General features: G+C 53.4%; 1 protein-coding gene across 1 annotated transcript in view; it reads left to right on the top strand.

Annotated features, from left to right (window-relative positions):
• NTNG2 (netrin G2) overlaps positions 1-13,780 on the top strand; it is a 56,599-nt gene that overhangs the window by 14,648 nt on the left and 28,171 nt on the right. Inside the window, exons 2-3 of the mRNA XM_009636842.2 lie at positions 10,974-11,402; positions 11,603-11,817. Coding sequence (XP_009635137.1) covers positions 10,974-11,402; positions 11,603-11,817 — 644 coding nt within the window. The remainder of the gene's footprint in view (positions 1-10,973; positions 11,403-11,602; positions 11,818-13,780) is intronic.

The following is a 13,780-nucleotide window of genomic DNA, read 5'->3' as shown; positions in this document are numbered from 1 at the left end:
GCGCCCAGCTTCCGGCTTGGGGCCATGCTTGCTTGCAGGATGTGCAGATACAGGGCTTGCTGGAGCGTTCCCGAGCACCCAAGCGGCTCTTGGGCAGCAGCCGCACAGGCAGCCCCTGGGAAAACCAGATCTTCTACCAGACAGGGGAAATGAGAGCTTCTGGATTATCTAAAATATATGCAACTTCACCAAAGCGGTATGTAAGAAAAACCAACAAACAATAGGAGAAACCACATCGTCTTGAAGAAAGCTATTAAGATTTCATTTTGAAAAGGCACAGTTTGCATGCAGAGCACCCCCAGCATTTCCACATTTCCGATGCTGCAGTGTGTGGTCCCATCCAGGACCCCTCCCTGCACGCCAACAGGCATCCCAAAATGGCGTAGGCCAAGCCGTCCCCAAGCCATTTGCCGGGTTTGAGTCACAGCCGTGCTGCGGGAAATGCCCGCTTGGGCACCAGGGGATGGGGTAATTCGTGCAAGAGGAGCGGACCCTGCCCGGCAGCTCCACCCGGCCTCCCCACGGCTCCCAGCGTCCCCCCCAAGCTCCCAGAGCATCACACGAGGAGGGCATGGACCTTCCCCGGGCCGACAGGGAAGGGCTGGTGTGGGGCGCCTTGGCTCGAGCGGGGCCTCGTATTTCTCCTCAATTATGTCCGTGCTCCCAGCCATCTCTGCCAGTGAGTTATGCCACTTGCCAGCTGTTGGAAATAATCGCTGTAAATTAATTACGGTTGTTTCACCCCTCTGATCCCTCCCAGCCCATGAATAGAGTGAAAATTAATTGTCAGAGCGTATTTCCAGTTCTCTGGGATTCCCATCCTGGCCACTGGCAGGTTATGGTTTATGCCCTGAAGCATGAGATTTAATTACCCACAAATGTTATTTTTGATCATAAAATCACCTTGTCTTTTCATAAATCCAGATAGAGCAGTTGACCTCTCAGGTCAGAAGCAGCAAGAGTGAAAATACCCTGTAATAACGTTAGGACAAGCCTGCGTTTTCTCCCGGGTAAATGCAATCCTGTTTGGGAACGAGCATCGTGTCCTGGAGCGGTTATTGGAAGAAAAACCAAGGAAGTTCCCCAAAACGTGCATTCTCAGTGTGCCCCTTGTAAAAAATCTGCATTGCAGAAAATAGATTTAACTCTGTATCAGTGGGGAGGACAAAGGCGGTCGTCACCGGAGCTGGGTTGGGGACAGCATCGTCCCCGCTCAGTGAGTTGTTTCCCAGTGCTGAATTGTGGTGCTGACATGCATCAGAGCAAACCCACAGCCCGACTGGGATGGGGACAGGGACAGAGATCCCTGCAAAGCCCCAACAGAGCCAGGGAAGCCAGAGCAGGGGATGGAGGCGAAGCAAAGCCCCGCAAGCCCAATCCCAGCGTGAATCAGGGAAACTCATCTGGGTGTAAAGATGCAGGAAAGCAAACGCGCCAAGGCGATCGTTTCAGCTTTATCCTGCAGCCTCCTGAGCAAACACATCCAACTTGGTGCTGGACAGGGAAGGGGAAGGTGAGAAAATAAAACGTAGGGGGGAATGTGTGCCAGAGCGCCTGCAGGAGCAGCAGGGATGGAGCAGGCTGGTCCCTGCTCCCCTCTGCAGGTTGGGGACCCCTGTCTCCCACGGCATTCACCCTCCCCATGACAGACCAGATGTTCAGGGAAGGGGAGGCTGCAGGACACCGATGGCTTGGTGGCACCGGTCCACAGCAGGGACATTAGGAGAGCAGGAGGGCTCAGGTGCACAAGAGGATTTTGCCAATGCGGTTGTTTTGCAGGATCGGGAGGAAATTTGATACAAACTGAAGGACTGGGTTGCTGTGCGAGGCAATGTGGGGACTCTGTGAACCTCAAGAGCTAACCTTTAAGCAGAAAATCAAAGACAGCATCGGAGGTGTCCTGTGAGAAGTGGAAGGACTTTGGGATGCACCCGAGAGCCCCTTAAGCATCGCAGCTGGATGCGGCGGGCACTAAGGAGGGGGCTGTCCCCTCCTGGGTGGAGATGGAGGTTCAGACCGAGGTTTTCCCAGCCATGAGTGCTCCCGAAAAGGAGAAGTCGCTCCAGCAACCACCCGACTCTCAGGCCAGCAAAAATTCTGCTTCCACACATGGATGTTTTTCCCCTGAATTACTTTGGCCACTCAGCAAAACTGGATGAAAACCTACAGATAAGAGAGGCAACACCACACAAGCCCTTCCCACCCACAGCCCCTCCAGCCTCCCGCAGCGGTGGTGGGTGCCAGTGGCTGCTGTCAGCCCTGGGAAGGCCAGAAGGAACAGCCTTGGGTGGGCACCAGACCCCATCCTGCCAGCTCCAGGAGCCTGGTGGTTAAGCAGATCTCTCATTTCAGAGCCTGCAGGAAGCTTCTCCTTGTGTCGAGGGAGCCAGACTTGGCCCTTCAGACTCTTTAGGTTACAGAGCGGGAGACCAAACAGCCCCCAGTCCCAGCCATCATCAACGCTTGCAGGAGAGCCTAGAGACACCCAAGGTCTGAGAGCCAGTTCTTGGAGAAAAAAACCTCTACAGAAGAAAGGACCCAGGAGAAACCCACCCAACAGCATAGATCTTTGTGCCAAAGAAAAAGCATTTAACGTTTTTCCCCTTTGATAAAAATCTTCCTATAAAAAAGCCAAGGATTCGCTCCCTCCCTCCCCCCCAACTAAAAAAAAATAGAAAGTTTGGATTTCCAAAACCAGTCCGACTTGGTGAGACCTTGCCATTACTCTTATTAGGAGACTGTAATTAAAAACAAGTTGATCCCAGGGTGATCCAGGTTTTAGCAGAAGCCTTGGCTTAAACAATACAATGTCATCAGGCAGAAGAGAAAAGCAAAGCAACTCCAGGGGGGTTCCCTGGCCAAGACACCATTAAACAAATCACACCGGGTTATGAGAGCTGGGGTGACCATCCTTGGCTGAGCAGTACACACTTTCACATTAGCTACTTATTTTTCCTTGCTCCAATCTTGGAGGGTTTTTTCTTTTAATATAATTATTATTTTTATTATTTTTCTTCATTGTACAGCTAGTGGTTGCCATTGCTTTCCAGCTTCCCTTTGGCATGGAGATCTCCTAAAAGCTGCAGTTTTATTTCTGTGCAGCTTTCACCATTCACAACAGATGTCTGGTTTGTTTAAAATATTCAACAGCTTAATGATTAATCAAGTAATTTCACCTACAAAAATATATAATTTTATGCTATGAGGCTTAAAAATGGCATTATCTGCCAGAAAAAAAAAGCAAAACAACTTTGTGCGCTCATTAAGAGCCCTAGAAACCAGCTGGGCTTTGTAAAACCGGGGCCTTTTATTGCGGCTGTTTTCCCCCATTCGTTCCCTCCCTCCCTCCCCAGCAAGGTGGGGAGCAGCTTTGCTGCAGCATCCTGGATTCCTGCCTTGTCAGAGAGAGATCTTGTTTCTTAAGAAATCCTCCTCAAGGAGCAAGTCCCCGCTGTCACCTTCAGAAAGTCCCTTTTGCAGCATTTCTGCCCAGCGCCGACCCCAGGCACCGAGAGGAGGCAAAACCCAAGGGCTGGGTCTGCAGTCACCAGGACTGGGACACATTTCTGGGCACGTCACTCCCCACCAGGACAATTGCCCCATGGAGGCATCTTTATTAGGACAACTTGTCTTCAACGAGGCTCTCGCAATTTGTCCCCAGGGATTTGCCCCTTTGGGCTAAGCTAGGGCTAAGCAGGGTTGCGGTGCTCTTTGGTGCACCCTCAAGAAATGAGCAACCAGAAGAGCATGCTGGAGAGCTGGAATCCTGCAATATCTAGTTGCTGTGAGGACACTCACGACTGATAGCGTGAGAGTCAAAATGAACTGGTTTATTTTAAGCTCGCCAAGACCAAGTTTGCCTGGCTAATGCATTCTGACTTTTAGATTGAAGACGTAAATATCTTGAGACTTTGGACAGATTCTTTGGAGGACGAAACCAGATTCAAAAATAATACCTGGAATCAATTCAACAGTGCTATAACTGACCTGACCAGGACCAATGGAGCAGCCGAAGTACGGCCATCTGTTTCCGCTCCCCCCTGCCCTCCTGGCTGACGGCAAACCACCCCACTAGCAGAAAATGCATTGAGCATCCCGTGGAGGAAGGACAATTCAATAAACCTAAACCCAAAGAGGAACACTTCATTTTAGCAGAGGAAGCCGTAGTGACGTGACTCACTCGGTGGCTTTTGAGGCTCTCCCCCACCTTTCGGCACTGTCACTTAGAGGTTATTTTTGCATTTGCCCTGTTACAACCACGCAGCTCTCGAGCCGTGTGCCGCTCCAGAGCGTCGAGGTGGTTAAAGACATCTTCGGGCTTGCTGCCTGCTGAGCTGAGCACCCTTATGGGTTGGGAGCTACAGGAGCCATCAGGGACTGTGCACCTCCATTCCCTGATCTCTGGGACGAACGTGTGGGAGACAGGTGGAGTTTTGGTTCCGCTTCTTCCTGCTCTTGACCCATCAGGTCCCTGCCAGGGACATGCCTGGCCAGCCCTGTCGCTCCAGATGGGAGACTGGGAGGGGGATCACGGCGGGGGGGGGTGCCAGTGGCTGCTGTCAGCCGTGGGAAGGCCAGAAGGAACAGCCTTGGGTGGGCACCAGACCCCATCCTGCCAGCTCCAGGAGCCTGGTGGTTAAGCAGATCTCTCATTTCAGAGCCTGCAGGAAGCTTCTCCTTGTGTCGAGGGAGCCAGACTTGGCCCTTCAGACTCTTTAGGTTACAGAGCGGGAGACCAAACAGCCCCCAGTCCCAGCCATCATCAACGCTTGCAGGAGAGCCTAGAGACACCCAAGGTCTGAGAGCCAGTTCTTGGAGAAAAAAACCTCTACAGAAGAAAGGACCCAGGAGAAACCCACCCAACAGCATCTTTGTGCCAAAGAAAAAGCATTTAACATTTTTCCCCTTTGATAAAAATCTTCCTATAAAAAAAGCCAAGGATACGCTCCCTCCCTCCCCCCCAACTAAAAAAAAATAGAAAGTTTGGATTTCCAAAACCAGTCCGACTTGGTGAGACCTTGCCATTACTCTTATTAGGAGACTGTAATTAAAAACAAGTTGATCCCAGGGTGATCCAGGTTTTAGCAGAAGCCTTGGCTTAAACAATACAATGTCATCAGGCAGAAGAGAAAAGCAAAGCAACTCCAGGGGGGTTCCCTGGCCAAGACACCATTAAACAAATCACACCGGGTTATGAGAGCTGGGGTGACCATCCTTGGCTGAGCAGTACACACTTTCACATTAGCTACTTATTTTTCCTTGCTCCAATCTTGGAGGGTTTTTTCTTTTAATATAATTATTATTTTTATTATTTTTCTTCATTGTACAGCTAGTGGTTGCCATTGCTTTCCAGCTTCCCTTTGGCATGGAGATCTCCTAAAAGCTGCAGTTTTATTTCTGTGCAGCTTTCACCATTCACAACAGATGTCTGGTTTGTTTAAAATATTCAACAGCTTAATGATTAATCAAGTAATTTCACCTACAAAAATATATAATTTTATGCTATGAGGCTTAAAAATGGCATTATCTGCCAGAAAAAAAAAGCAAAACAACTTTGTGCGCTCATTAAGAGCCCTAGAAACCAGCTGGGCTTTGTAAAACCGGGGCCTTTTATTGCGGCTGTTTTCCCCCATTCGTTCCCTCCCTCCCTCCCCAGCAAGGTGGGGAGCAGCTTTGCTGCAGCATCCTGGATTCCTGCCTTGTCAGAGAGAGATCTTGTTTCTTAAGAAATCCTCCTCAAGGAGCAAGTCCCCGCTGTCACCTTCAGAAAGTCCCTTTTGCAGCATTTCTGCCCAGCGCCGACCCCAGGCACCGAGAGGAGGCAAAACCCAAGGGCTGGGTCTGCAGTCACCAGGACTGGGACACATTTCTGGGCACGTCACTCCCCACCAGGACAATTGCCCCATGGAGGCATCTTTATTAGGACAACTTGTCTTCAACGAGGCTCTCGCAATTTGTCCCCAGGGATTTGCCCCTTTGGGCTAAGCTAGGGCTAAGCAGGGTTGCGGTGCTCTTTGGTGCACCCTCAAGAAATGAGCAACCAGAAGAGCATGCTGGAGAGCTGGAATCCTGCAATATCTAGTTGCTGTGAGGACACTCACGACTGATAGCGTGAGAGTCAAAATGAACTGGTTTATTTTAAGCTCGCCAAGACCAAGTTTGCCTGGCTAATGCATTCTGACTTTTAGATTGAAGACGTAAATATCTTGAGACTTTGGACAGATTCTTTGGAGGACGAAACCAGATTCAAAAATAATACCTGGAATCAATTCAACAGTGCTATAACTGACCTGACCAGGACCAATGGAGCAGCCGAAGTACGGCCATCTGTTTCCGCTCCCCCCTGCCCTCCTGGCTGACGGCAAACCACCCCACTAGCAGAAAATGCATTGAGCATCCCGTGGAGGAAGGACAATTCAATAAACCTAAACCCAAAGAGGAACACTTCATTTTAGCAGAGGAAGCCGTAGTGACGTGACTCACTCGGTGGCTTTTGAGGCTCTCCCCCACCTTTCGGCACTGTCACTTAGAGGTTATTTTTGCATTTGCCCTGTTACAACCACGCAGCTCTCGAGCCGTGTGCCGCTCCAGAGCGTCGAGGTGGTTAAAGACATCTTCGGGCTTGCTGCCTGCTGAGCTGAGCACCCTTATGGGTTGGGAGCTACAGGAGCCATCAGGGACTGTGCACCTCCATTCCCTGATCTCTGGGACGAACGTGTGGGAGACAGGTGGAGTTTTGGTTCCGCTTCTTCCTGCTCTTGACCCATCAGGTCCCTGCCAGGGACATGCCTGGCCAGCCCTGTCGCTCCAGATGGGAGACTGGGAGGGGGATCACGCTTGTCACACTCGGTTGCTTCCCTTGCTGCTCCTGGGAAACCTGCCCTACCTCCCTCCCTGGCCACCCCTTGCCTGTCTGGGCAATGTTTTATTATTGTGGTCTGGTCACAGAGTCCATCCCTTGTGTAGTTTTGCCACTGCTTAAGGAAGCCTCCAAAGAAAACCTGGATAGGGGCATCATCCGTAGTGCTGAAGGTGACACTGGCCAGCATGGCCACACTGAGGACACCTCTAGCAGCAAATACTCGGTGGGGATTCATCTTACAACTGCTCAAGGGCTTTGGCAGCCCCGATGGCTGCTGCACGCAAGGAAAGGAAGCCCCACAGCAAAAGTGCCCTTGCCAGGATGGCCCCGTGCATGCAGACTCCTGCTCATACAGAGCTGGTTTGAGCAGCAAGGTGGGTTTATCCAGGAGTTTTGTGCTGCCACCTCAAGCCAATTCCCCACCTGAGCCCACCAAGACACCACACCGCTGCGCCCTCCTTCAGACAAGGGGTGAAAACAGACCTCTGGGATAGTCCTTTCAGGACCGTCCTATTAAGCCCTCTGTACGACCGTGTTGGCGGTAGGACCATCCTGCAACACAGTACATTGTCTCAGCGCAGGAAACGTACTCCGAGCCCCCAGCACTTCAGCTGATGGGGATTTTTCTTCCTTTTCCATCAGCCACCACTGTAAAGCTGCGCTAAGAGGCAGCTACATCCCCCAGCAGGAAGCTTTGTCTCATTAGCAGAGGTAAACAACTCCTCTGAACGTGACGAGTCAGGAGAGCATATTAAACATGTCAATATCTTTGGGTTTTTTTAATCCCCACTCCGGAACAGCATGTCGCAGCAGGAGAGGACCCCCCAGCCACAGCTCAGAGCCCCGCTGCACCCCAGCTGGCATCTCCCCCTCTTTGGGTGGGGAGGGGGAGCTCCTGGGCAAGTGCCCTCACCCCTCGACCTGACCCACGCCAGCAAGCCTGAGCACTCCATTGATTTCCCTTGCTCAGTTGGCACAGCTGCAAGCAAGTGAAAAATAATAAAACTATCACCATTTGCTTTTAAAACATCCATTGAAGCGCATCCATTTAGTAACCTCCCTGCTCCGGGGACAGGCACCGCACCGGAGCTCAGCAGCTCCAGCCCGTCCTCCCAGCACACACAGGGATGGCAAAAGCCATGCGTCGCTCCAGTTAAGGCTGCAACTGGGGAGCAAATCCCAGCACGGCACTCGCGGCTTTACCGTCAGGCAGGTGCGTGTCTGAGAGCAAGACAATGTTGAAAACAGCAGGAGTTTTGCCCCGTTTTATCAACCAGCTTCTGCTGCTTTCCCTGGCAGCCTCGTGCACGCACACACGACACCGCATGCTTTATTTACAGGAGTCCCCTTTTCTCCCCAAGGCCGCCACAAAGGAGCCTATGCTCACGTACAGATCAGCTGCTTGCTGTTTTGTTTTATCCCCGCTGCTGGCGGAGCAGCCTTCTGCCTTATTTACAGCGTGCTACTCACACGCTGCTCAGAAGACGGAATTATTTATGCCCTCCCGAGCTTTTCCAGGCTCCTCAGTGCTGTGGCCTCCACTCGCTGTGCAAACAGTTGCTTGCAGCCAGCACGTGTCTCCGAGCTGCAGGAAGGCACCAAAGGCCCATTTTACAGACACGGAGTGGAGAAGCTCAAAGTAGTTCCCAGGACTTTTGGTTGCCCAACTGGAAGTGGCAAAGCCCAGATTTTCCAAAGCACTTCATGTTACACAATGTTTTCCACATTCCAAGCACAGCCGCACTTTACACCTGAAAGCATCTATTTGTGCAAGCCAGATCCCCTCCTCTGCTTTGCCCGGGGTATACCTGGGGCACCCTAAAAGCAGGCCACAAGCATTTACACTCCAACAGTTTCCCAGGTCAAAGCAAACCCATGGTGCAGGATCAGACCCCAGTGCCATGGACACAGAGGCAGCTTCTTCCCATGCTTGCAGTGGGGCTCTCCCAGCACTGGGACACAACCAGCCCACACAGACCCCAGTCCTGCACCTCATTTGAGCCCCCAGGTACCAGCATCAGCTCCCTGCACCCCAGCTCAGCCCCAGGCTGCAGGAGGTCCCCAGGGCCAGGCAGGAGCATGCTGCTTCCCACACACAGCACCTCCCCACGGTCTCCCGACCACGCACAAAGCATTTGCAAACCAAACCGCAAAACCCAGCTCAGTCTTACCTTGCAAGTCCACTGTGCTCGGGAGGGCCAGCCCTCGCACCCCAGCAGGCTCCTAGCCTCCAGCCATCAGCTCTGAGCAGCTCCAGCTGCTTTATCACCTCCTCCTCCTCTGCCAGGTGGCTCTGCCTCCCTGATGAGGGTCCCACCGCAGCAGAGCCCGCTGTCCTACCAATCCCTCTCCCTCCCCGATCCTCTGGATTTTGAGTCCGAGAGGGAAGTAAAGTGACAGCAAAGAGATGCTTCACATGCAAAAAAGATTTGCAGTGTGTTGCAGAGTTGTTCTGCAGACGGTACCTGCTATAACACAGCCCCACGTCGTCTCCAGGGCAGGTCTGACCCACATGCTCCCAGAGGCAGGGGCTGCAGGGCAAGTAATGAAGGGCTGTAACACACATATGGATGAACAATAAACCCATTGGCACAGCTAACCCTGATGCCTGCCTCCAAAACTTCAGCATTTGGTGCGTGACCTTGACGATAATGTCCTTAGTGCAGTTCAGCACATGTGGACGTGCGCACATGTCCCTGCAAAACATGCGAGCGTGGCCGTGCACTGTCACTTGTGGGCAAAGTGGGATGGCTGGACCTTTTCTGCTATCGCCCAGGCCTGCAGGCGATGAGTGACATAGCAGCGGACGTTGTTGGCTGGATGGGTTGAGCCATCCTTCCCACCGTGGTCCCTGTGGGCAGGCAAGGACCATTGCACCTCCTGCCTGCAGCTGGGGAAGGCAGCGTGGCTTGGGAAGCGCCTGTCCCTGCGGGCAGCAGGACTGCCGGGCACAGCCACGTAACTCGGTTTCTGCAAAGACAGACGTTAACTCACTTTCCCTTCTATTTGCCAGGAGCTAAGGGCACCCAGACAAGCAGCAAGTGGCTGGGGACAGTGTTTATGCTGCGGGTGTCCCAGGTCCCTTCTGGGTGCTGGTGGGTGGGCACAGAGCTGCCTGCCCTGTTCCCTTCCTGATGCCCTGTCAGCTCAGCCTCTGGTTAATTTGGGCAACAGTCATCACATCGGGCTGAGGGGGTGCACCCCGAGCATATCTGCTCTGCCTGTCCCCAAGGCCAGGGTCCTGTCCTGGTGACAGCGGAGACACCAGGAGCACAAATCTCTGCTCCCTCTGCTACCGCCTGGTCCTCTCATGGGGTTTCCCTCCTCCAGCCATGCTCAGAGGCGCTGGGGAGTCGGTGCGTCCCCAGCCCATTCGGCATCAGGAGCCACCAGAGACATGGATGCACTTTGGGGATTTCAGCCCCAAAAGTTCTCCCAGGGAGCAGGGGTGAACATGGTTTTCCATAGGCTTGTAACTCGGCCAGCCTTAAGCGAAGTTTCTCAGAGACCATCTCAGGGAAAGCGCTTTCTGTGAAAACTGCCCCCATGCCAAATTGAAAGGCCCTTCCCCAAAGGGCCTTTCAAGGGAAACAGCTCAGCTGTTCTCATAGCAAAGGCAAAGCCATGTTTTGCCTTAAATTCATGTTCAGAAACAGCATCACCCAGAGCCAGACCCACAGAATCACAGAATGGCAAGGGTTGGAAGGGACCTCGGGAGATCATCTAGTCCAACCCCCCTGCTAAAGCAGGTTCTCCTAGAGCATGTTACACAGGACTTTGTCCAGGCGGGCTTTGAATATCTCCAGAGAAGGAGACTCCACAGTCCCCCCAGGCAGCCTGCTCCAGGCTTCTATACTCCTGTCACCCTCAGAGTATAGAAGTTTTTCCTCACATTCAACTGAAACCTCTTATGTTTCAGTTTGCACCCAGTGCCCCTTGTCCTGTCACTGGGCACCACTGCAAAGACCCCTGGCACACTCCGGTTCAGCCCAGCAGTTAACGTTTGACACAAGCAGCTAAACCCGGGGCCCAGTAACGGGGCGAGCTCGGCTGCGTGCCCGCGATGCCCAGGCGTTGCCGCCTTCTCTCGTGACCGTTGTTGTTGTTCCAGGAGAACCCGTACCTGTGCAGCGACGAGTGCGACGCCTCCAACCCTGACCTGGCCCACCCGCCGAAACTCATGTTTGACAGCGAGGATGAAGGGCTGGCCACGTACTGGCAGAGCGTGACGTGGCGCCGGTACCCAGAGCCACTGCTGGCCAACATCACGCTGTCCTGGAACAAGAGCATTGAGCTGACAGATGACATCGTGATAACCTTCGAGTATGGCCGACCCACCATCATGATGCTGGAGAAGTCACTGGACAACGGGAGGACTTGGCACCCGTACCAATATTACGCAGATGACTGCATGGAGGCCTTCAGCATGCCAGCACGGAGGGTCCGGGACCTCTCCACCACCAGTGCCAACAGGGTCCTCTGCACAGAGGAGTATTCCCGCTGGGCGGGCTCCAAAAAAGAGAAGACCGTCCGGTTCGAGGTGAGGGACCGCTTTGCCATCTTTGCTGGCCCTGACCTCAAGAACATGGACAACTTGTACACCCGGCTGGAGAGTGCCAAAGGGCTCAAGGACTTCTTCACCGTGACCGACCTGCGGATGAGATTGCTGAGACCGTCCTCTGCACAGAGGAGTATTCCCGCTGGGCGGGCTCCAAAAAAGAGAAGACCGTCCGGTTCGAGGTGAGGGACCGCTTTGCCATCTTTGCTGGCCCTGACCTCAAGAACATGGACAACTTGTACACCCGGCTGGAGAGTGCCAAAGGGCTCAAGGACTTCTTCACCGTGACTGACCTGCGGATGAGATTGCTGAGACCAGCCCTGGGGGGCACCTACGTGCAGAGGGAGAACTTGTACAAGTACTTCTATGCCGTCTCCAACATTGAAGTCACCGGCAGGTAACGGCTGCTGTATTTCTTTGGGCATCTCTTCTTGGAGGGATGAGAAGAGGGTTACTGCTAGAAAACTAAGCCATCAGCGTTTTATCGGTGCTTCTCCCTCTAATACCCTCTCTCCCAAGGCAGGGCAGCATCAGTGATAAAACAGCCATGTCCTTGCAGGGATCGGCTGGGGCACCTCCAAGGCTGCCGCCAGAGCGTCTGAGAGAAGGGCTGTGTCCTGCCGGCACTGGCGCGGGGCCAGCTGGGACACGGCTTGGATGGACAGCTGGGGTCTGCGTTCCCTCTGAGATACCCTGTACCCAGCCGTGCAAACGCGGGCAGCCTCTGCCCAAAAACCTCGGGGGCCATGCTAGTGGGTTCGGGGGGGTGCGGAATGAGGCTCGCCTCACTGAACACCAGCTAACTGCCAGCACAAGTGGGATGAGTTGTCCCAAGTCAGTCCTGCATCCCCGGAGCAGCCCCGGCTCTGGAAAGATGAAGTTTGGGGTGAGGGTAACCCCTGACAGAGCTGGGGCAGGGGGAGGCAGGAAGGGGTTTGTTTCGCCTGGGTTTTATTTTCCATTTCTCTGTACAATGCCATATGTTATGTTATGACATCAACCGAAACAGCAAAGTAAGGTGGAAAAATGCCGAGATGGCTAATTTCCCATCCAGCTTGTGGATTCAGCTTGTGTGAGACTTCCAGGTGAGAGGGAAAAATCTCTCCATCGCCCACCCCGTGCTAACAAGAATCACCACCGCGACAGAGGAGCCGTTTGTATCGGTTCCAAACTGTTTGCTTCTGAGACTTGCAAGCAAAAATGCTTCACAGGTGCCACCGAGGCTGGCTTTGACCGCGCTCCAAGGGGAAGGAAGCTACGGGGAGGGATGGGAGAGCCCTTTGCTCCCATGGGGGGAGGCCGGAGGCAGCGGTGAGGGCAGCGATGGGCAGAGGGGCTCAGCTGCCCTGGCAGCGCAGTCGCCGTGTGGGATGAGCAGAGCTCAGGCTCACAGGCAGAGATGCGGGACAGCTCCGCCGCACGTGTCTGAGGGCACCCGGGTTTCGGTGCAATGTGCTTCTGTACGGATATGCACAGAGAGATGTTTTACACCCGCCCATAAGAACTATTGCCAGGTGCACCGAATATCCATGGTCCTCGGAACAGCTGAGGATGGGGCAAAAGAGCAAAGTAAAGAGGGTGAAAGGAAAGCAGGCAAAGGTGAGAGGAAAGGGCAGCACGTCGTCGCCTTCCCCTCCACCCGAACACGGCCGGTCCTGCCCCCTGCTCCGTCTGCTGCGGCCTCGCTCCCCCTGGGCGGCCGAGCCCCCTGCAGGGATGCTTGGTGTTACCTGTGGTGCTGGCAAAGCCGCAGGGATGAATCCCCAGCCAAAGCCCACGCTGGTGCATCAATTCTTCCAGGCTGGTTAGGCTCTGGAACAGGGGCACAGAGTTTTCAGCTCAGAAAGCAGTAAATTAGGATTAATTATTTGATGCCCTTGTACAATGAATGATCTTTGGCTTCCAAGCACAGACTTGGCTGTGGGGGTAACCAAGGACTTGTTACTGCACCTACAGCACCTTTGGGATACTTGGTGCTTTAAGATACCTGTTAAAATACTCTCAGTGTCCCATGAACACCTTCCTCTCCAGAGGCCGTTACCTTTTCTGCCTGCCTTGTGCAGGATTATGTCACTTTTATCTCCTGGATATGCTGGTGGGATCCTTCACAAACCAGCACCTTGCTAGCTGTCCGCAGTCTTCCTCCCCCCACCAGTCCCCCAGCATGTTTTGAACTCGCAGTCCAAATTTAATACCATTTAATAGCAGCAGAGATTGCTTCAAGAGATGAGATAAAATCCATACAAACTTTGTGAAAAGAGGCAACTAGGGCAGGGGAGGAAGGGCCCTTCAAACACCCCGGGGAGAGAGGGAGCACAACCTCTACGAGACAGTCGAGACTCCACAGCCGCCTGCGCCCT

This window comes from Egretta garzetta, unplaced genomic scaffold (genome assembly GCF_000687185.1).
Source record: "Egretta garzetta isolate BGI_Z169 unplaced genomic scaffold, ASM68718v1 scaffold814, whole genome shotgun sequence".
Taxonomy (NCBI): domain Eukaryota; kingdom Metazoa; phylum Chordata; class Aves; order Pelecaniformes; family Ardeidae; genus Egretta; species Egretta garzetta.
This window is presented reverse-complemented; position numbering and strand designations above follow the sequence as displayed.